The 25,109-nt window shown below is 40.7% G+C and overlaps 1 protein-coding gene across 1 annotated transcript in view; it reads left to right on the forward strand.

Annotated features, from left to right (window-relative positions):
- The first annotated feature begins 212 nt into the window (after window positions 1-212).
- The window catches only part of LOC138266196 (retinol dehydrogenase 12-like), a 51,891-nt gene continuing 26,994 nt past the window's right edge, over window positions 213-25,109 (forward strand). Inside the window, exons 1-2 of the mRNA XM_069214682.1 lie at window positions 213-1,939; window positions 19,102-19,344. Of these exons, the coding sequence (XP_069070783.1) occupies window positions 1,819-1,939; window positions 19,102-19,344 (364 nt within the window). The 5' untranslated portion in view covers window positions 213-1,818. The remainder of the gene's footprint in view (window positions 1,940-19,101; window positions 19,345-25,109) is intronic.

Here is a 25,109-nt window from a genome sequence, read left to right on the forward strand (position 1 = left end):
TCTAAAAAAAAAAAAGTGGGACGACTCCGTATACACGGGTCCTCCCTCGACGTGTGTCCTGGATACAAGTACAATCCTTTCCTCCTATCTTTCAGACTAAAAAAAACAAAGCGTCTCTTCGTCTAACATGGCCGCTATCAACCTCCAAATACCGCGCTCTAGTCTTCCTTCCTTCTTGACACGCCCCAAAAAGACCAAATCCCTTCGAGTCTGTCGAAAATACAGTTACTATGCACCGTTGGGTATCTGTAGTTTCCGTATTCCTTACTCAGCTATCCAACAATATATAAACATTTGTAACGATATGTTCAAAGGATTTAGAAACGGAAATTGAAAGCGCCGCAAAAGCATCAAAAATAAAAACGCCACGAATGATAATCTCTGCAACAAACTAATTTGGAGATCTGCTGCTTCTGTCTGGGCACGCAAGGGCGGGGTTTACTTTCCGAAGACGGCCGAAGAGCACAGGATCGCGTATACCGGAGATTACTGGAAATTATACACCTGCCTATTTTCCGAAACTGTACGAAGAGCAGGAGAATACAAATATTATATAAAATACATTACTTAAAACCTACTAACTATTCCCTTGTAAACTGCAGCTGGTGTCGCTCCAACAGTGGGATGCTGATTGGTTGTAAGTGAAGTATAGAGAGCGGTGTGGATGGTTGAGAGTGAGCTGTCCCTTGTAGCTTAATAGGATATAGTGGCTATAGAGCTGCAAGACGCTGCACATTTACAGAAGGCTGAGTCCGATGCAACGCCATTAAGAACAGTGACACCGGCAAGCGTAGAGCTGCAGCCAGTGTGACTGTTTTATGCACATATATAGAAACACTGACTGGCAATACAGAAACAGCCCTTTCAAGGTTCGCTGTGGTTTGTGTGGCCCTATGCAGGTACATGCCTTGTCTTTAAAAGTCAGCGAGTCGTGCAACGCTGGAGAGACGCAGTAAGTAACGCACGTAGAGATGTAGTGAAGAGTAACGTGCATCTTTGTAATGTACAGTCACTGTTAAGGCTGCAGAGACTGCGCCAGGTGCAGCTCCCTAGAGAGATACAGTAGCGAAGGCATAAACATCCCTGTAAAGAACGAATATTCATGCATGTGCACCTCTCGGGTGTCTCAGTAACAGTGTCGAGTGCAGTGACTGTAGCACGTGCAGCTCCGAAAGGATACAGTAGCAAGCCTTCAACACTACGTGAAGGTCCATTGTATCATTCTAGAGCTACAGCGACTGTCGCATTTACTGCGATTGTGGCAAGTGTTGCCCCATAAAGATTCAATAACCAAGGCATGGACAACTTTCTAAAGTTGCACGGGGGCATGTGCAGTTCGGTGGAAAAAGACTGAATGTGCAGTTTTAGAGACGCATTAACTGAGTACTGAGACGGGGTGGAGATCCAGTGACTAATAGTGGTATAACCCTATAGGGATAGCGCGACTGAGGTTTGAAGCATCAATTTCGAATGATGTGGGCCAGTGATGCGTTTTGCTGATACAAATATTGAGGACTGTGCAGCACTATAAAGATGCAAAGCCTGCCTGTGTCCCCATGTGGTAACTAAGCCATGCAGTGACCAAGTGTCCTTCATCTGTGTATACTTTCCTGCTTCCCACTCTGAGTTGCGGGCCAGACCGTACATTTTTTTCATACAGTTTAAAATGTATTCATCGGACCTTAGCCTCACAGGTTGAACGTCAGCCTCTATGGACGATTAAACGTTATGGAAATGTCTGGCCTGGGGGTCACAGGTTGCTATTTTGGTTGATTTTTTTACCCGAGAGCACTTGAAGCCTGAGATTTTGGCGTCACCATGTATGCCCTGGTGGGAGTGTTGCTGGCCCTGCTCTGTGTGCTGCTGCTCAGGCGATTGAAGGCCAGGAGATTGTGCATGGACATCAAGAGACTGGATGGAAAAACTGTCTTGATCACAGGTGAGAGGCGCAGCTGATTATGGAACTCTCTGGGAATACTACCATATCTCCTATGAAGTTGTATCATGACATTAAACAACAAGAGCCATTTTCAAAGAAATGTCTATATATTATGATAAGATTCTTATTGGGAACCTTTTGATTTTGTCTTTCATGAAACTGCAGACAGCTTTTCTCAAACAGCACGTCTCCTATTTATAGAGAGAAAAACATACACAGCTAAAGCTAATTCTAATTGTAAATTGCATTTATGTCGTGCTTATTACCCCTGACAAAGTGTTGAAGTACTTTGCTACTCCAGAATCAAGGATTAGAGTTAAATAGTTAGTAGAATAGTAATATATGTGTTAATTTTGTGGAGGGATACATTAAAAAAGGATGTTTGGGAGTTCATAGTAGTTAGAAAGTTTTGAGGTGAATCAGGGAGAAGGAGGTATTGGATAAAGACTGACAGCAATACATTTTTAAACAAATACCTGGAAGTAACATGCATGTATAGAGGCATGCTCACATATCTAAATATGTAGTCATATGAATTGAATTGAATTTCCTTTATTTCGATTGTAAAAATAATCATAAAAATACAAGCATCACAAACTTTAAAAAATCATGTAATAAAAAGACAAACATATTAAAAGCATTGCCATGTCATGGCCGTGAGTTCTAAACAGAAATCTTATGTATTGTTTTAAGAGACCTCAAAAATGTAGGGCCCAAAGTTAATAATCTTGTTCCTGCATAATGCGTTCTTTAAAACGTTAGAGCCTGCCAATACAACAATATGTTCAGTCAACATTTGTAAATATATAAAAGCAGGGCAATATTGATAAAATCCTTTACCTTTGAGAACAGGCAGGAGAAATATTCTTCCAAATGGGTTATAAAAACTACAAAACAAGACCAGATAGTTTAAGGTCTGGGGCAAGACATTATCGCAAGGACAAATCTTAATCGCAGAGACCACATATTGCCCAGGCGGGAAGCATAAATTGCATCGGACAGAACCTAGTCTGAACCTAGTGAGAAGAAGTCTTTCCCATAGGTTTCTGACAAAGGAAAGATAGGGTTCCGGACCAGGAGTAGTATTTAAAATCATCAAAGCCCTGGCTGATTGACTACCAAAGGCCAGGTTTACTCTACTTTCACAAAACTCCGTTAATAGCAGCCCCTTCATAATCTTTTTGTTTGCCCTTTTCAACGATTCAGGATTATAAAATAATTTTGGGCGCCCCAACAATAAGGCTGTAGATCTAATATAGTTAAGCCATGGGATTTTGTGGCCTAGATCACAACTGAGGCAGTCCTCAATAACTTCCCTTTTAAAAGTTGCCATTTTCCCACTCCAGACTGACATTCACAGTAACATAGGTGCAATTTTTGTATGATCTTCCGCAAAATCCAAACCCAGCTCCTCATGCATAAACAAACTTGGGCTAGCCGGTCCCACCCCTAATAGCTTTCTACAAAAATGATTTTCTTCACGCTGAATAGATTTACAATTAGAGTACCCCCAAATTCCTGCACCCTAATAGTACAGGTAAACATTTCATCTTGTAGATCCGCAAAAGCGGTAGAACGGGTTTGCTCCCAGGTAATCGAGCAAATCTAGAAAGCACCCCACATGACTGGTCAAAGCGCAGATATCGTTTTGCAAGACATTGGGCCCACGTGCAATGCTCATCAAATGTGACCCCCAAATAAGAACAGGAGGTCACCCTTGTTATCACCGGATCCTTGATTGTGATTGTCCTAAGTTTCGGATTCCACTTCCCACATATTGTAAAGTGTATTTTGGAGGTATTAACATCCAGTTGCAGGTCTCCCATAAAAACAACAAACAGGTCCACCAGAACTTTAAGACCATTCAGTGTTGAGAAAGGATGAGTACATCATCCACATAAAATAATGAGGGGACAGGGCTGTTTTTGACTTTTAAAAAGTCTTTACCATGAGTGACTAGGTACAAATTCAGACCATTTATATATAGTAAAAATAAAATTGGCTCCATGATACATCCCTGCCTAACACCCCATGACAGTTTGAAAACATCAGAGCATTCCCCTGCCTTCCCAAATCTTGCTGAGGCATTGACATCTAGCTTTGGCACCCGGAGGCAGTTTACCAAGGGTAGGGGCAAACCAAGGCCTTTCAAAATTGACCATAGCTTTGATCGACTAACCCTTTCAAAGGCACAGCTATGGTCCATAAAATCCAGATAAGCAGTACCCTTCTTGGCCCCCACATATTTACCCACCAGAAGGTTGAGATTAAGACACTGTTCCATTTTACCTATGCCCTCTCTAAATCCATATTGGGCCGGGCAAATAATATTGTTTGCTTGTATCCATTCTTCAATACGAAGAAGGATGATATGTCCCACTATCTTAACAGTGGAGTCCAGCAAAGAAATATGGTGATAACACGCTGGATCTTGCCTACAAACTGCTTTAAAAAACAGCACTATTACTGCTGACTTCCATGACCTAGGGATACCGATTTGCATAGCAGCATTAAGCACATTAGTCAATTATGGGGCCCACATGGCAACATTTTCCTTATGTAAATCCATAGGAACTCCATCAGGACTTTGTTTAGAGGGGCTTCCCAAGATGGCATCCTGAACTTCTTCCAAATTAAACTTTAAGCCCAAGGGGAAGGAAACTGCTGCGTCCACCTCCACTGGTTGTGCTAAACTATCCAGTGAGTAAACCCTCTCAAAACGGGCAACCCATTTTTGGACGGGTATGGTAGTCCCTACAGTGTCAGGGGAAACTTGATAAGCAGGCTTCCCATTCACTATACTACAGAAGGTCCTCGCATTCCCAAGCTTACAGGCACCCACTAACTGCTCCCACTTCTATTCTGTGAGGCACTGCTTCCTTTGGTTTATTGCCTCTATATAATCAGCCCTAGCTGCACTGATAGATTGGGGGTTCCTTGGCTTCTCCTTAAGGGCTTTATTTAGGTGCTTATTAGCACTGCAGCAATTTTTATCAAACCATCCCTCTTTATGATTCCCTAGCAGCCCTTGCAGATCCAACATAATGGATCTAAGGATGCTATTCAAAAACTGAAAATCTGCCAAAATAACAAGTGGTGGGGCCTCAAATAGTAAGAGGGGGCTAAAAAGCAAATTCCTGCATCTCTTACCAACCTCTCCCAATAAAATAGGGATCGAAGTTTTCCACCAGCTGAGCCTCCTGGCCTGATCTTTTGGGGTCAGCCCAGACACATCTGGAGTCAAGTTCATAATCCCTAAAGTGGCAATAACCATTCTGGCATCAACAGAATTATGATCACTTTGCAATTGGCCATGAATCTGCCCCTTGGTAAACAAAATCAGCAAACCTGCTGAAGATAAAAATATAATCAATTGTGGTCCCCTTTCCCCACCCAACAAATGTGGGTTTGTATAAATCGCAGCTTGCCACTCTCGCCAGCACATTACAGAGGCCGGCACGACTCACTTAGGTAATCAACAGGTTAGCTCTGGGGTCAGGGGCTCTCCGGGCAATACCCCTTCTTCCATAAGAAGGAGATCTGCATCCAGAAGAACCGCTCCTATCTTAGCATTAAAATCCCCTGCTAAAAAAACATTAAAACAACCCAACCTATCGGCAGCCCTTTCTTCCAGGGTCGAAAGTGCTTAGAATAAAATCCTACTCTGACACCCCATATGACAAACTAAATTATACAAATTTACGACAAAAAAATGAAAATCTGCAGATGCCACAACCCAAAATATCTGTATTCCACTGTGCCTAAGAGGAATTGGAACAACTTGCAGCTGTGCGGAAACTCGGAATAGTAGAGCCAGGCTTCCACTAGCTCTTGAACCTTGTCAGGGAGTTGCTGGTACAATATGGGTCTCAAAACCCTCCACATAAAACAACTCCTGTACCCACGTTTCTTGAAGTAATACGACATCATACTGGTAAATAAACATAATCCACTGGGGGTCAGAGATTTTATTCCCCAGACAAGCACAATTCCACTCGAGGCAACTAAGTTTCCTAGTTGTGCATGTGGTATTTCCCTCCTGTGAGCCACAAACATCAGACTTAGCCCCAGCCGAGGACCCCTGTAGGCAAAGGAATAATTTGTCAGTCGATTTCACTGAGGACAGACAAGGCAAACTCACATCCTGTACTGGGGTAGGTACATAGATGATTGTCTCATGATTGGACAGGAACACCTTCACAATTGGAATAATTTTGTAACTATTTAAACAATAACGATGCTCATATTAGATTCACATACCATTATAGCATGGAAAAGATTGAAATTTTGGATGTGGAATTGTTTATATCAGAGAACAAAATTCATAGCAAATTATACAGAAAACCTACTTCATGTAATGCCATACTCTACGCTACGAGTGCACATCCTAAACACCAGATAGATGCCATCCCGTATGGTGAAATGTTAAAGACAAGATGCAATTGCAGTAGAACTGAGGATTTTGACATATGTATACAAGATATGAGACAACGGTTTAGTCAAAGAGGATATCATACAAGGGTGATTCCGAATGCCACACGAAAGGTTGGTAAAATCAGTAGGTACGTGATGCTAAAAACTCGAAAGAACAAAGGTAGACACAACGATAGAGTAGCTATAGTTATGGATTATTCAATATCTTCTGATATATTGAGGAAGTCATTGATGCGACATTGGAATATCTTAAGACAGGATGAAACACTAGCAGAGTTCATATCATGCAAATCAGACAATTCTTTTCGTAAAGGGAAATCTTTAACGAACTTTGTATGTACTAGCTATTCTCGTCCATTAAACACAGATAATTGACTAACAGAAAAGAATAAGGGTTTCTACAAATGTGGTCAATGTGGGGTATGCAATTGGGCCTGGGATGCCAAGAAGGAGTTTAGAGAGATATTGGATGCTTTGTTTTTTTCACTGTTCTCAACGCTGGAATCGATAACCGATTATGATTTACTAAAGAGGAAGCAATTAAAATTCGGACTAGAAGCAGACAGCCCTGATGAAGTCGTGGGGTAAACCCCTGACGAAACACGTGTTGGCGGGCGAGTTCCTTTTGGTCATCTACAATTAATAGCTGGAAAATTGAAGAATTGAAGACATGAATATTGGTTCTCCTTGAAACATCGACAATAAAAATTGAAGAACTGTGGATATGGTTTTTCGCTTTCTGAATTTTGGAATGATATGTACATTGACAGACAACAGATTCAATGTTTGGTTGTGTGCCTCATATAAACTTATATTGTTATCAGTGATTCATCGCTGTATGTAAGGAGTTTTGGATTACCTCCGTTTAAGTGCACCACCAGTGATATATAATAAACTTTGACAGGCAGCGCCAGATACTCATTTCTTTTGGTGTCATCCAGGGTTGTTATTAGAGGTCAGACAAGGTGGTGAATCTATTTCTGGTAGGTATAGTGAGGATAGGGCACAGCCTTGATCTCTGCTCCAGATAATTAAAACCCCTAGCTGAAAATAGGGTTGTGGGCTTATAGAAAAATCCTAATGGCAAAATCCTGATGCCAGGTCCCATTTTAAATGGTTGCCTGGGAGTAAAAATCAACCTCCCCGCCATTTCAGGTGTTCTGCAGTTGATGACCAATCCACTCAACTCTTCGCACAAATAATATTCCTCGATTCCAGAGGGTGAAAAGTTGCATTTTGACTCAACCAATGACCTACCTTGTTCTGCAGGTTTTCAGTTGTCTCAACCTGAGAAGACTCAAGAGGGGGAACTCCAGCCAATACTGCCACATATAGGCAGCATTCGAGCAACAGATTCAAACAGGGCAATCTCCTAGATGGTGCATTTCAAACATCCTTGCCAATGTTATTTCTAGGGACCCCGTCTATGGATTGCCCCTGGTTCACCATTTCCCTCCCAACATCGCGGGACAGAGGGCCCTTTACATTACCTAACGAAGACCCTGAGGCACGAAATTGGGAGGATTGGACATTGGGTAGAGCTGTAGTCAGGACTCCAAAAAAAGAACACCCCCTCCATAAGCTCAGGTTTACTAACGGCCTCTCCCCGTGAGCGACTATCCTCACACATTCTTTCCTCCAAACCAGGGGTCCCATGTGTGGTCACAGCAGAATCTGGCCTGCTCAAGGCAGAGATCGACATCCCCAATTTAGATAACCTTTCTAGTACAGGAGCCAGACACTGCTCAACAATGTGTTTAAATTTATCCAAAATATGATCCCAGTCCTGGCTACCACCCAGGACTGCCACCTTACTACTCATAGATTCTATTGTCACTGATTGCTTGGACTGTCACTTCCTTTTTTACTCCAGAGGCACTCGCTTTGGTTGTAGGGGCCTGAACTAATGAGTCCTCCAGATTCTCCGTCCCAACTACTACCTCACTTGGGTGGGTATCATCATGGAGCCCCAAAGACAGATTGTCAGGGGACCCTATAGGATGGAGGAGGGAGCTTGAAACTGCGGCCAAGCCACTTGGGCCCTCCCCCGGCTCCATTGATAGCCTCCTCTCAGCCAAGTCAATTTCTCTTGCAATCACACCCATGGCCCGGGTTAAGAAAGAGTCAATTGTAGTTCCCTTTTGGAGCTTTGGGGATACTACCTTACTCTCTTGCAATTTGCGCTTTACCATTATTGTTACCCCAAGGCTCTGGAGACCTCGATACACCTCTACAAAGATAAGAGCAGAAAAATAAGGAAAACAGGCCCACCTCTTTGCTTAAACCACACAACATTAAAAATGGGCGGGAGTAATAACAACCAAAACCAAGAGGGCAGGCCCGCCCAGCCTCGGCCTGCCACAGAGGGGCACAGACGGGTCTGCTCTTGGCCCAGTCTTCGCCTGGGCACGTCCCGCGTGCGTTCCGTGTGTCAGAAGCGCAAGTCTTAATTTAAGTGCCTTTGGGCGTGGCAGAGCATCATTGGTGGCCTCCTCCTGCCGGTGTGCCTGGGAGGTGTGGTCCTTCTCGGCCCGTGACCCCTGAGGCAAAATGCAGAGTGTTCCGCACAGCGGAAACCCAAGCCTTAATTTATGCACCTACGGGTGCGGCAGAGCATCATTGGAGACCTCCTCCCGCCGGTGTGCCTGGGAGGTATGGTCCTTCTGTGCTTGTGACACCTGAGTCAAACTGCAGAGTGTTCCGCGCAGCAGAAGCGCGAGTCTTTAATTATTCACCTTCGGGCGCAGCAGAGCGTCGTTGATGGCCTCCTCCTGCCGGTGTGCCTAGAAGGTGTGGTCCTTCTGGGCCCGGGACCCTGATGCAAACTGTCCACATATGCATGCATACATATATACAGACATGACACTACTTTATATATACAGCCAAATGTTCATAGAAGAAGCAATAACTACATGTTCTGATGTAAACATGTATAAATAGACAAAGCTGTTGTCCTCCATATCAATGTATCTGGTTATAAAAGGAAGTATATTTTCATGTACAGGCACACTTATATGACAACAAATTCATCTCCATACCTTGAGATGCATACTTTTCATGTATACATTAATATACATTCACTATCTCTCTCTGTACTCTCCCTATATTCCGAGTTACATACTGTGACGTGTTTTGATAGAAAGATTCCTAAAGCCATATACACCCACTCATCCACTTATATGTGATGTAATTAAGGTGTATTTACTTTGTACATATGTATGTAATGTGAAAGACATACATTTATTGTCATATATAGATTAAATGAAAAAAAATTTTTTGTTGTTTTTGATGTTAACATTTATTTATATATTTACTTATTATTTTTTCCTTTTCAGCTGATAAAGATTCCCTACTAACACTAACCAAAACCTTTGTTGTCAGAATGTATAATATTCCACAGAAAGGTGGGAAATCTGATTAAGGACCAATCTTCCTGCCAAATGTGTGTTAAATATATATTTAAATACTGAGAATCAGACCTTTTTTCTTTCTTTTTTGTTTTATCACCCACGTAAATCCTCTAGGGGTTACAAGCAGTATATAATTTAGTTGTTGGCTGTCCTTTAATATGAGGTTTCTGCTATTATCGTACTAATCTTAGAGTATCTGGTAATACCCAGGGAAAATCTTTTTTTTAACAGTGTCTGTTTCCTCACTTTCTACTATGATGTCTCTTATGTTAATATATTCAGAATGACTGTCAAGAGTCAGCATCTTCCAATTCATTTAAATATAAGTGTTACTGAAACGTAGATCTCTCTTTCCGTAAATCATTTGCTTTTATTTAATATACTACGAACATGCAGAGATGCCAGGCTGAACACATGTTCATGATTTAAACAGTACATTGATTCATTTCCTCGCAATTACCATGTTTTATTCAGGTAGGGTCAGAGAAACCGTCAGTCTTACATATGATAAATGAAACCTATTGATTATTCCTTGGATATAAAGTAGTTCATGTTGCTCAGCTTCCCATTCTCTTCTCCAGGTATTCTAATGTTTACATAAAGGGTGTGATAATTGTCATGCAAGGGTAAAAATCCTGTTTCCTAAATCCTAGTTTGGTCACAGGATGAAAGAAGATAGGGTGGTAGAGGCTCCAGTGGCAATGACAAAATTAGTTTTTAATCCCTGTGCATGTTTCACAAACACACTGCCTGCTTCAACATTTGGGTCAGGAGATGGTATTGATGGGGTATTTTCTTCAAAGTATCTGTCTAGAAACAGAAAATCCGAGCAGTTTTCATAATTTTAATGTTATCGTAATCAATGTAGTGGGAGAACAATTTCTTCATTATGTGTTCAGTGTAAACAAACTATGCACCTAAACCTCTATGCACACGCCTTGCACCATTATCTGTTTCTAATCAGTTTTCATCCTAGATTAAGGCATAACCAGAGGACTGGATTTGCTCATTCAAAATTGTGGCTCTAGAAAATCTCTCTCCTGATGTATTTCTCTCTTGTTAAGTTTCCCTCTTATGATAGGTAGCAGCCCCAATATTGAAACATATCAGCCCTTTACCCACAACAGTGAATTCAGAATAATAAATCAGGCAATTTAAATTACTTTTCACAAGCTCTATTTGCAATATTCAAATGCCTAGGTGTACAAAGAGATGTCTTTTCAACCCATCTAGCATGTATGAATTAAGTCCTTGTTACTTCAACTTTGTAACTTTGATCAAAGAAGAATCAAAGAGTAGCATCTATTATGATTTTTCAGATTCATGACCCATCAACCAGAATTTTAGAACATATGACAGATGTGAGCATTGTTTTTTAGATTTCATTGCCCATGCTCTTTTAAATAAGTACTGACAAAGCCAATAGATCTGCGTTTTGCACCAGCCTTTTGGCTCTGTCATTTCTTATCTTGTCATGGTTTTTGGTTAACATTGTTGAGAATGCTGCTGGGCCCTTATCTGTCTCAAAAACAACATTGGCAGAAAGCAAAAACATTTTTTGGTCTCAAAGATCGCACATGGCAGTAGTAGTCCCTGGCACGTAAGGAAACAACTTTGTGTGTGGATAAACACACAGAAGAAAAATGTGAATGATGCAACAATAGACCAGGGAACAAGGAGGGTGGGCTGAAAACCCTTATGAATATATTACACATATAACTTTAAGAAAATCAAAAGGATTTGGCTAGTGCCAGATCTTAAAAAAATAACATTGATTACACTCATTATGATTTGGCTGCAGGATGACAGTGGTAAAGCTTTTAAAATACGTATAGTTGCAACATATCCCTTAAGGATGTACATATGCAGGGCAGGCTTTAGGGCAGTGGGACTGGCGACCTGGGGAGGGGACACTGACCTGGGGAGGGGGCACTGACCTCAGAGGAGGGTACTCTGTTTACCACTAACTTAAACACCTGCAGTTCCTAGGGCGACCAGCTTTCAGGCAGCATTAAAAATGTCAAGATACCTCTTGTGATTATTGTTCCTGCTAGAGAGCGAGATCACAGTTTCGCCCAGTGACAGTTTTGACTTATCATAAAGTACTGTGCAGATCACAGATCTGTATTTTATATGGATAGCTGAGTAAATTACTGTTTTTGTCACAGAGACCCCTTTGTTATTGAAGTTTATAAGATAAACCCTAATATAGACCGTTAAAATCTCTGTCATGAAAGAGCTGCATGCAAACTGCATAAAATAGGTTAATGCGTTGTTATATTTTTTTCTTCAGTCTTTATCTACTCCTACTGTTGCCAAAAAGGGTTGGTTTGGGAGGATAGGCATTCGTATTAGTAAAGCCAGGCTTTAACAGTGCTTTAAAGCAAATTAAATGCATGTGAGAGAGGGGCTATGGAGAGATGAGGGACACTTTTGCAAGGTGCTGATGATAGAATCCGAGGAGGAGGAGGTCATGAGGGAGGAGCCAAAATTATTGTCGCACCGGGCACCACCAGCGAAACAGACGACCCTTTGATATATATATATATATATATATATATATTTATACAAAACTATAGTTTCGCCTTCGCTCCAGCCACTTATTCTAATGGTGAATCACAGCAGGGCGGCGTCCCCTCATATAAACATCAAGACATTGTCAAAACCTCACGGGGACAGATGTCCCATGACAAAGATCAACAGGCCGTGATTCCAAGTCGAAGAGAACGTGATTTATTGAATTAAAATAATCCTGACGCGTTTCGGAGCAATGGCTCCTTGCTCACAGCAATGGAGTTTAGATAGCACACACATAACTAGGGAGCAACAGAGATCTAAATAACAATGTCTCCACCAACACACTGATAGTCTCTTTCGCCTGTCATTTTATTGTACCTGGGGTCCATACACTAGGCAATTCATTAGATTTAATGGGTATTAATGATTTAAATATTTGCAGCCTATTTATCTTTATATCAAATTTATATTTTCAAGTCTGGGCATGCTTGGTCCACCATCTGTAACATAATCTGTGCACATCTGACTTACCAATTGCTCTTTGAGGCCAAAAAAATCAGTCAGTTTTACATTTTAGTAATCCTTTATACCCCTGATGATGATTTACAGAAGAGCCTGTCCTTTCAACATCGGCATTGCCTGATCCTGATTCTCCTCATGGTTTGACATGATGGTTTTATTTTCACCTCTGTCTTTCTATTTAGTTTATTGATCATGTCCTACTATTATGGTGGCAGCGCTTTTTGAACTTTTTTACTGCTCATTGTCAGTCCATATTAATGTAGTTTCCCTTGCATGTTCAGTGCCCTCAGGCTTAGTTTTATTTTAGTGCGGATGATGATCCTGGTATTGCTAAAAGGATTGAAATGTCATTGACTTTGGTGCATTGACCTCATGCGAATTGCTCATTACATGTATAAGGGCTATGTATTCTCTTTGTTGAATTGTGATTTATCAGATGTATTTATTTTTGTCACATATTAGCCTGAGTCTGCTCTTATGGAACATATTTTCTCACTTACATTTCTTTGTGTCATTTAATTGCTAATAAAATATATTGTGTGTTGATTGGACTTTGCATATAGGTATGATTGTTCTCCCGTATGCCTATATATATTTTTTAATCTCTAAATTAGGGACCATTCTTTCTGCAGTAATTAGATTTATAGAAGAGAATCAAACAATGTGAGACCTATGTAGAAACTCCTATTAATGAGCAATAATTTTGAAGATCAATATACATTATGGGTAGGTTCATAATTCCAGCTAACCGCGTATTCCAGCCTTTTCTGTTTGTCACCTGCATTCATTGCCAAAACATTTTTATAAATGGGTTGTTTGTGGAAGGGGAATGAGTATTAATGGAAGCCAGTATATTGCCAATTGAACTCACATCTTTTTCTGCATGACCATCTCTGCAGATATTCTGGGCTAGGGCTTCCTGAAATAGTAAGTGATATGAAAACCTAGGATTCCACCTAAATAAACCTTAACCCCTTCTAAGGATTGAGGTGTTGTTTAATTCTAAAGTGACTCAATTTTTCTGATGTCAGCTAGGATGAGTCAATGCAGTTGTATCTTTATTTTCACTCTGGTTTCAGGCAGAAAGTGATTCCTTCTACATGGAAGATGCTATTAAACAGACTAGGGTGCAAAGCCAGTCTGTACAAATTTGGAACTAAAGCTCTCACTAATAAAGGATCCAGATGGGTCCCATCACACAACATACATTGATTGACTGACAAAAGAAGTATAAATATACAAATGGGATCTATTTTTCATTACAGGCTGATAGACCAATGCTTCTGTGTGTCCATGCCTGTCTGTTACTTTTTATTAATGGAAACAAAATTAACATTTATTTGTGTTTGCAATGTACTGGGATTTTCAGGATAAAAAGTAAATATAAGGCCACCGATGTTCTTTGCATAGCAGACGATGAGATAGCAAAGCATCCCACTTTGTCTGTTAAGAAAAGCCTACAGAAAAGGGTTCATACATCAGTGCATGATTAAATATATAAATCTAATAATCCACAACTGCTGGGTGAGTATCAAATATGTTTTGCCCTCTCTGCACGCCCTTGTCTCCTGGAGCTGGGTGATCAATGGGAGATGAACTTTTCTGACCTTGTGACTGAGAAATAATACACCCCTCTCCAGCATCTGGTTACCCTGAGCGACTATCCTCACCAGAGATGTGTGAAATAAAAGCTCTTTTCACAGAGGTTACAGCTATTCTAGCTTTGTCCTTGTGGCTCAGCTGGATGTTCATAGCTGGCAATTGGTCATAGGTTGCATGGCTACTTTAACATCATGTTTCATTTGGTCTAGGAAGCTACCCATGGTTTAGGAAAACAAAAATGCAAAGCCATCCAGGAAGGACAAGTCACAGGAGTTCAATATTGTGAGAAAACAATCCAGCTTTCTAGAAAGACAGCGTAACTAAGCTGCACTCACACAGGATAAATGAGGTCTCCTCTACTTTTAGCCAGTTCGGTTTGATGAGTACCCAGCATAGTATATATAGGGATATCTGAAAGGGTCCAGCTGAAATCTACAATTAATTCACATAAAACTCCTTAAAGAATTGGCACTGGACCTTCCAACGAAAAGGCTTGTCTAATTGGCACACATCCTAAAAGTATGGCTGGGTTTGCATGAAGCTCAGTCTTTCTTAAAGAACAAGATCATTCATTAGAACTAAAATGTTCACTGGTGTCGTTCTATTGGTCACCCTTACAGCTTTTTTGTAAAACACTACTCCGTTCTGGCGGTAAAAAGGGAGTACATTGAGGTAAATCTTGTGAAGCTTTGAGTTGTGCCGGGTTGGTTGCACTTGAGCTTAAATCTCCACTAATGGGAGGTTATGGAGTCCAGTTCAAATTAAGACTGCTGCATACTTCACAATTTACAACCCAAACTCTTAAGACACCTAAAACTAGTTTTGCTTGTGGTTGAGTACCAGAAAATATTGATGGTTCTTCATTATAATCTATTTACTGACTTCATGGTCATTCATTCATATTTCCAGAGGAAACCACTCCGTTATTGTTAGAATCCACTCCTAATCAGAATGAGGAATCACCCATCAGACATTATGATCATGACTGTCACAGCTTCACAAGCCACCATTCTTTACATTTGCTTGCAAACCCCATCCATTTGACCTGTTTAAAATTCCATGAATCAATGAGGGAAAACTGTAATGAGTTGCTGACTTCAGAAATTTCTTACATGACTTTACTTAGCTGTAATATAGTTGGGATAACATCTAAATGGTTAGTGATTGGTGGTTGTACATATATAAATTGCAAATTTTGCTTACTCCAGTAAACATGGGCCACTACTCCAGTACACAGGATGGGGTTTAAGACATTTAATATTGAGGCACATAATTCAAATGTCGGCAGACTCTCAGGTAGGTTGTCTGGATTAAAATATCACTTCATTGCAAATTAAGGCATATTAGCACAGGCTCAGATGACATGTTGGGGCTGATTATTACCCTTGGCTAGTGGTAAATCTGTCATGTTGATTAACATTTCTAGTTTTTAAAAACCCTTAATAAGAAGTCTATTATTCTCTTCCAACTAGGCATTGTTTTAGAATCTCTTGGTAATTTTGCTTCATAATAGTCAGAGGAGAACTAGATATATGCTTTGTTCCTCACTTACTAGCTTTGTCTGTGCCCTCTGGCTTTCTTGCCTGTAATAGTTGTTGTTCATCAGAAATCCATCCTACTTTTAGGAGGGGATATTCTGCAAGTAACATCAATTATATTATGCTGGATGTTCATATCTGGCATAAAATAATGGACACAGTTGTACATCTGCAATCAGAAAGTGACCATTATGAGCCTTTGGTATTATCCCTAAAAAAACACCAACATATGTGGGCATGTTGTAGATTCTGTGAATTGAGGGGATGACTTTATTGAGCCAAGTTGTCTAAGTATCAAAAGTCATGGATGTTTCAATAACCACTGTCCAGCCACAAATGAATCCCTGATTACTGCAATAAATAAAGTCAGAATAATTGAAACTAGGGGGGGATATACAAGGATTCAAAGATGGACTAGAAAGATCTATTGAAAATTGTTCATTGAATAGATACAATGGCCTTCTGGGGCATTATAGCCTATGGAAAACAGAATAATATTTGAGAACTGAAATATATATATATCCAACCACTTGAATGGGTTTCACCTTTCACTGATTTACATGGGCAGCCCCTACAGATCAGCTCAGTTTTATTCTAATTGTATTCTATGTGTATGGAGTCTTGAAGCAACAGATCCAAGAAGCTTTGCCCTGACCCACTTCTCCTTATGCAACACTTTCAAATCCCTAAAAGCCGAAAAGGCAGAGAAGGCCGCCATCCTGGACATGATTACTTGTGACTTGTTCTGATCTGATCCTTAAATTTAGGGGTTCTTATATACATAGTTTATCAAAGGCAATAGCAGTAGAAACACCAAACTTTGATACTTGGAATGGTGTAGTGCAGAGATCAGTCCCCATCCACAAGAATGACTCCTGCATCCGCCCAGGGAACTATAACCCTATAAGCTTAATTGACAACCTAAAAAAAAATAATTTAAGCTAACCTTGTAGATAGATAAAAATCAAACACTGACCCATTTTGAGGCTGGTTTCTGGTTGAATAAACTACAAAGCACAGTGGACCGGCTTTCTTTTCGTGAAGTAGAAAACTGTTAACTTACATTCTGGTCACCTTTATTTAGTATTTCTTGATATATGGGTCACCCTTATTTTGGTACCAAGAACAAAATTATTGGAAGTATTACAAAAGCCAGGAGTTCCCTCACGTTTACTGCCTCTAATATTCTAACTTCATACTGAAAAGTATGACCACGTTTTTTGGGGCACTCATGGGGAATTAGCAGAGAGGATCCAGATCAATAGAGGGGTCTGGGATGGTTATGTTTTTGCCCCATCATTTTTTTCACTTTAAATAAATGGTTGTATCAATTTTACATTAGAGTGCAATACTGATTCATTACGTATTGTGTATCAAAATATTCAAGCACTACTGTTTGCCAATGATACACTTCTGTGTTCTAAAACCCGAGTGGATATTAAAATTTGAATTGAGAGATTTTACTTGTTTTGCCAAATCATGGCTTCAAATTAACACCACTGAATCGCAATTGATAATTTTTAACTCTCATAAATCTTTGCAAGGCTTAATTACAACAAATTATTGTACATTGGTGAGGATACATGAATTAGACTGTTTGGACATTGGACTCTCATTCTTGGTCTTCCCAAATTACCTAAAGCCAAGGTATTTTATACTATAGAGCATCAGCCCTTATTAAATTTGCAAGAAGTTTTCCTATCACACTATACCACCAGCCGTGGAAATCTACAGGGCCAAAGCTGTCAATACAGCGTTGTGTGGGTCTGATTTATGAGGACACTGCAAAGTTGAGATGCTGGCAAGAAGTGAAAATCAATATATTAAGATCATATTGAAGGTCCCCCATGGTACAACGTCTACCTCTAAACGACTTGGTCTTGAACCGTCTATCCCTGTACAACATGGTTTAGCACCAAATCCCATTTCCAAACTCATATCTTCAAAGTCCATTATATTTTTTAAACGTATTTGGGCTGCAGGTGAGATAAACCATTAGAGAGATGCATTGCAAGGCGTTTTACATAGGCTAGCTGTCTTGAGATTACCTTTGGTTTCACATATTAAATCATGGTTCGAAACATTGAGCTTGCATCATTATGGAGCAAACCCATATCAAACCTTAGAAATGGTTCGTAAATTGTAAAAAACGGGTATTGGGAGGTAATTTCTGGTAAATGGCTAGATGAAGCTAGTGGGGGCCTTTTAGTTTATTAATACCTAAGTATAGCAGTAAATTTGAGGATTTCTTAAATTATATAAACCCAGATGCAACAAGAGCGTTCTTTATTAAATTCAGGTTGGGCACTCTTCTCTTGTCTGTTACTTCCTACAAGCAGATGACTAACCCTCTTAGTTCTCCTATGCACAGTGTGTGAAACAGATACTAGTATCCGTGTAGTTTTTGCAGTTTCTAAATATTTACAGGCACTATGGCCTTTTAGAGTGATATTTGTTTAACACTGTTGATAATCTATTTTACCTGTAAAAGCTGGGTGCATTTTAATGGAATGTTGTGAATTTGTTGTAAATATTTGCATTACATTTTGTACTGTGTTGGTGGGTTAATTAACCTAATGGAACAACTTATTATGTCTGAAATATGCACTCACTCTTTCACCTACACAGACTAATCAATTCTGGCCAATCGTATGGAAATTAACTTTTGGACCATCATTCCCCCCAGCTGTTCAGAGAGCAAGCAGGGCCTTTGGCATGTCGTGCCAGTCAATGCTGTCGCCCGTCACAAATGCAAATGATATCATTATAAAGGCTCACTTTTACACAACCTGAATAAAGAGACAGCAAAGACATTCTGTCACCACCAGGCATTGCTGACATGTGTTATGCAGAATCTACATCATACGCTGGCATTGTCCTTTGACATTAGAAACCATTTACCATTGCCCATTTGGGAAAATGGAAAGGGCCATTTGTTATTTCACTAATGCTCTTGAAGAAAACACAATAAAAATACATTCTTTCGTGCTGGTATAGCAACTACGTACAGTGGGGATATTTGACATTCTGACTTTTGAAAACAAATAAGTCTAGATATTCTTTAGAAAAAATATGTGCAAAGTTGCTGTAAAGTGAGACTTTGCTTACACCTGTCAAAATCTGTTCTGTTCTATTTCAGGAGGTAGTTCAGGCATTGGGAAAGAGACCGCCATTGCATTAGCACGGAGGGGTGCTCGTCTTATAATCACTTGTCACGATGAATTAAAGGGTGAAAGTGCAGTGCGGCTTATTCAGAAGGAGAGCCACAACCTGAATGTACATTTTATGATGCTGAACATGGCTAACCTACAAAGCATTCGCAACTTTTGTAAAACGTTCATACATAATGAAAAGCGCTTGGATATTCTTATTAATAATGATGGTGAGTAAAATCTGTGAAGAACCTAACCAGTTTTATTTTCACTCCTTTTGTTTGTGGTATCCTTTTGTATTTTTCTTTCAAAGGCATTAATCTATTTTCAGTTTTAAAAATAAATGTTTATTGAATGTTTATTGATGAACCTACAGTGATGTGTGTAGAGTCTTGCAATTGTTGCGTACATTGGTTTTTGTATATTTAGTTTTGATATAAAGTTATTATTTTTTCTTTCCTTATAGTTGTTCGACTTCCTGTCAACCTTTACCTTGTTTTTCAAAACCCCTTTTAATATTTTCGTTTGTGTATATTACTGTTGCCTTTTTCACTATATTCTGTGTACCTGGATACTGCTGCCTTCACAGTGTATGTGCTCTGATAACTAAAACACTGGTAAAATTGGTTAAAGTTTTGAAACAAAATAGAAAAAGTAACTTTTAAAAAGTTTAGTTTCACCTCCAGAGGCCCCATGTGGCTAATTAGAATTAGTCTGCCTGCCACTTGCTTGTCAGTGCTGCTTTAATGGGGCATGACATTTTACTGTCAGCGCAGAGATAATGGGGCCTGGCAGGATGGCTTGAAGGAGAAATATGGCCTAACTTTATTAAAGCAGGGCGATGTAGGAGTGTAATGTCCAGGAACTTCACTAACTCAAGAGGGATTTTTATAGTTTAGTGATAAGGCAAATCTGAAGATGGGTCTTTTGATCTCATTGCACACTTTAGCCTCCTGGCTTTAGTCTCATTGGAACCTGTTTATAGTGGTTGAGTGGGAACAGACTGCTCATTATCTAAACACACCCCTAGATGTGCCACAAGCTCCCATCGGGGCAGAAAGATTTTGCCATCTTACTGAGAATGGTGCTTTGTGGGATACATTGCAGCGAGGCAAATAAGATGTGCTGCAAAAGTGGGAATGTTTGCTATTGGGAACTTTTTATCTATTGGTCAGGACATGTCCCGGAATCATCCCTGCTTCCTGGGCAATTAATTGAACAAACGTAACACTTTACCCCTAGCTCATCAGAACACTTTCTGGACCTGTGGCAGGACAGAACAGAAGAGAACTGGACCTGCTGTTGGTACCTTTTGTGGGGACGGGAGGGGCTTTGCCTGATCTATATGTAACCAGGACAAAGAAGTGGACTTTAGTGGTCAGTTGGCTGGCCTCCTGTGTGGCTACACTGAGGTAACAAGCTTCAAGAGGCCTTTTTCCTGGAGTGACCAGGAACAACTGGGCCCAGGCTGGACCTTGCTGGTGGGATCTGCTGGAGTGTGTCCTGGTCGCAAAGTTCTGTTAGTGAATCCTAGGGCCTTAGAAGTGGCTGATGAACTGTCCAAGAACATCTAAAAAGTTGTGACTTAGAAAAAAGTTTGAACCTCCAAGACCTCCAGACCTTGTGGTAAAGGTGTTCAATTTAACTAATTTCAGAAGTACTTTGCTGGACACAGCTTCGGGTTTGCCCAACAGGAAGATTTGGAGCTCCAAAAAAGAAACTAAATCTGAATGTTAAAATCTTGACTTAGCAAAGGCACAAAAAGTATCTAACCTGACAAGAGGATTTTGGCAAGGCAAGATATGAATTTTCCCTGTCGTATTGTTTCGTGCCAAAACTAATGGCTGCAGCAAGACCTTGTCAAGTGGCTATCCAGATTCACAAAGACCTTGTCAGATACACTCTTCAATCTTCCCCTGCTGCAGGATTTAGACTTGCATAAAAAAGACTGAGGGCCTGATTTAAATATTGGCAGACAAGTTACTCTGCCACAACTGTGATGGATATTTTGTCTGCTGAAATCTAAATCCTATAGGACATAATGGGATTTAAATTTCAGCAGACGGGATATTCATCACTGTTGTGACGTAGTAACTCGCCAATATCTAAATCAGGCCCTAAGTCAAGAGGTAAACACTTTGACCAGGATGACCTGCTCGGTCGATCTGATATCTGCTCCGTCCTGGTCATCCTGAAAATGCACCTAGGATGCAGTCAACCACAAATAGTTGTTTCTGATTGGCACTTCTCTTTTGCTTGGTACTTTGTGCCTTAACACTTTGAAAATTCATACATCTGGTCCTATATACTCAATTTTAGCTCCTTTGGTGTAATTCTACTTATTACATTTTACTTGAATTTTAGTAATTGGTTGTACTATTTTGATTGTGTTGTGTTTTGACATTTTGACTCTTAATGTTGCTAAATACTTGATACGTTTTCCTAAGTTAAACCTGCCTGCTCTGTGCCATAGCTACCCAGGGTTGATTACAGGTTAAAGTTATTGAAACTGGGCATTTGAGGACAGATAGTGGATGATGGATAGATTGAGGGTGGATAACCCTCACATGCACCAAACTAATAACCTATTTTTTGCATGTATGATCCAAAAATGCCAGAAATTCAAAAAGGTAAATACAGGTTAGAGCAATGTTCTGGTTAGCTGTGGTTAAATCACCTAAGCAGTAATTTACTTAGAAACACATGTAACATGGAGTTATGATTATAGCTGTGGCAAACTATGATTAGAGGTAATTTACCACACCTACATGGCCGGGTGAAGAAGCTCTGACCAGACTCCCAGTCAGAGCCCTGGCAAGCCCAGGGTTGGAAGGCCCAGGGCTTTCTTCCCTGGCCCACCGTATCTAAAGTGCCTGGAATGGGATTTCACAGGCTTGGGAAGACCTCTCCTGCGTGCACTGCCTAAAAGTCTCTGACGGTCCTCACCTCAGAGCTCTAGAAGGCCAAAGGGTTTACTCAAATATCCTTCTCTGCCATTCTTTGTGCATGGATTACAAGAAAAGCAGGTTGCTTTCCACCAGACGTGTAGGGACAAGGTGCTAGGAACCTCCTTGTTGTCCTTTTTTCTCAGGTGCTGCAGTGGCCCACGCCAGCCTGCCCCAGGCCTCCAGGGGCCTGGTCTGTGGCTGCTGTCCAGTCCTGTCTGCTGAGCCTTTTTGCCCAAGCCAGTACCCCAGTGACTCACTAAGGCTTTACTTTGTCCTACCTCTCCCTTCCATTGTCGTAGAGCAGGCTTGGTCCTCCAGTGCCCATTTGACTGCCTTGCCCTCCCCAGCCCTCTGCAGGCAAGCAGGGGGTCCTACAGCAGGCTACTGAGGTGTCTGTAGGTCGGTTCAGGATGGGCATGCATCTCCTCCTCCCATCCATTTGGTGCAGATACATGGTTAATTTTACCAGTAGCATATGCTTGTCTCAAAGGTCTATCCATGTATGTGTAAGTACACATGGGCGGTAATAGTGAAACTGAAAATAGCTAATTAAATCAGTTATGGCTCCTTTGGTCACTCCATCTGTTCAATGGATAACTGTGGTAATTCTAGAGCTAATACATCCCGAGGAGCGTTAATCCCCCCTGCCCTAAATGAGTGCATTTATCAGACCAATCCGGACTTGCCCAGCCACTTAGGTAACTCTAGATGACAGTGATGATACATTCCGAAATCTGCCCTACCAACTTTCAAAGGTACTATCTGCACCTACTATGGAGACCATATGTAATGGGGAATCGGGGTTCTATTCCGAAGAGGTAGCATGAGAAATGGGTACCACATTCAAGGAAGGCAGCAGGCGCACAAATTACCCAGTCCTGACTGAGGGAGGTAGTGACAAAAAATAATAATACAGGACTCTTTCAATGTCATGTAATTGGAATGAGCATACTTTAAATCTGAGGGCAAGTCTGATGCCCTAAGTGATAATTCTAGCTCCAATAACATACATTAACATTGCTGCTGTTACAAAGCATAGTTGGATTTTAGAATCAAGCTGGTAGTTTGCCATGAGGCGAGCTACCACCTGTCCCAGCCCCCGCCTCTTGACGCCCTCCTTCACGCTCTTGACGGAGTGTCCTGGGGGTCTGAAGTATTTACTTTGGAAAAAATTAGTGTGTTCAAAACAGGCTGGTAGTCTGACTGACTGCTTCATCTAGGAATAATGGAATAGGAAACCGGCTCTAATTTGTTGGTTTTCAGAATTGGGGCATGATTAAGAGGGACAGCTGGGGGAATTCGCATTGTGCCACCGGATTTGAAATTCTTAGACCGGTGCAAAATGAACCAAAGCAAATGTAATTGCCAAGAATGTTTTAATTAATAAAGAATTAAAGTTAACGGTTCAACAAGAACCAGTTACTGTCAAAGTTCTGGCCATAAATGAAGCCTCTTAATGATCCGGTGGCATTATTCTCATGACCTGTGGACCAGCTTCCGGAAAAACTAAGTTTTTGGGTTCTGGGAGAAGGAATATCTTTGTATAGCCGAAACTTAAATGAGTTGACTGAGGACATGCGCTCATTACCGGGCAAAGGCGATCTTACTCTGATATTGTGTGGCAGTGTCCCCAGTAATGCTGGAAATGCTGGGCCAGTGCCTTGTATGCTTAGCTCACAGGCTTTGATCCTTGATCAACTGGCTTTTGATCAAACATCAATCAGCCTGGAGAAAGAAGAAAAACCACGGCAAATCGCGGATTCGTAGAAGTATCAATTTATTCTCCTGTGGTATATCAGAGAAGACGTACACCCTAAGATTGACCCAGTGAAGCAACTGGGAAAGGTGTCAACAGGCCAATACAGTTCTCATGTTCAGATAAAACAACAGCCGACACGTGTATCGTCAGTAATGACTTTTTCAAGGCTGTGAACATGATGATTTGAAGATGGAATGTATTAATCACATGTATTGCATAGACTATTGTACAATATATTGCCTGATGTGAAAGGAAATAAAAATTATATTGTGAATGAAAAGAGAGGCCCAAATCTGATAGTTATAAGTATGCCGTGTTCCAGACCGAGAACATAAAATTGCCCAATCCAAGACAAATACGAAAGTTAATAAGAGAACAATGAATGATACAAGAGTCTGTGACATCAGTGTACAGGTGCCAACTTCTAAAATGTATAGTGGCAAGCATAGGACAATGGTAATGTAACCAAGGTCCTGGTGTGGATAGTAATACAAGCAGCATGCCCAAAAATCCCAAAACATTCAAAGTAGAATTAAATCAAAGTTAAAAAATCGTAGGGTAAAGAAGTAATAAAGAAAGCGCATAAACAAAGAGATTGAGGAGTCAGACATACCTCCAATATGTAGAAATATCAATCTATGCTATCAGCCTCCTATAGGCACTACAATTGTCAAGTAGAGTAAATGGAGAAAAGGTCCAAAGACCATGATAAGCCTGAAAGAAGAGATACAAAGATTCCGAAATCTCAACTTGATCCCTTTTTGGTTTGGTTGACAGCGATGGAACTTTCTCTTACGGATATTAGCAGGCCTTTGCCACTGTTACCGTCATCGTTCTCTCTACCTATTCAGCCCACTCAGCACTCGCAGATTATTCAGCCTACTCAGACAGCTCGACTGCAGATTACCCAGTCTTCACAGGTCTCACAGAATGCTAACAATAATGACAATATTCCCTCACAGATGCTGGATGAAGCTGGGCATGATAAGGGGCATGATAGGGGGCTAAAGTCAATTAGCGGGGAGAGCTTTGTATCATGGTTAATGGGAGGGCACAGTTGCGAGAAACTAGGAACCTCCCTGACATTGATTTACCCCTGCGTCATGCCCTTATGGAATAGTGCTGACAGGAGTACTGGGCCCAGACGCGGAACAGTTAGAATCATACCACAATTTGATCAATAAATGTCTGCACTGGTTCACGAAGTACAATAACTCCCACCCCCCTTCCCTGGCCCATAACATACTCCTTACACGCAGAGTGCGGTGGATTGGGAGGAGTAGAAAGG

The sequence above is a fragment of the Pleurodeles waltl genome, chromosome 11, assembly GCF_031143425.1.
Source record: "Pleurodeles waltl isolate 20211129_DDA chromosome 11, aPleWal1.hap1.20221129, whole genome shotgun sequence".
In the NCBI taxonomy this organism is placed as follows: Eukaryota; Metazoa; Chordata; class Amphibia; order Caudata; family Salamandridae; genus Pleurodeles; species Pleurodeles waltl.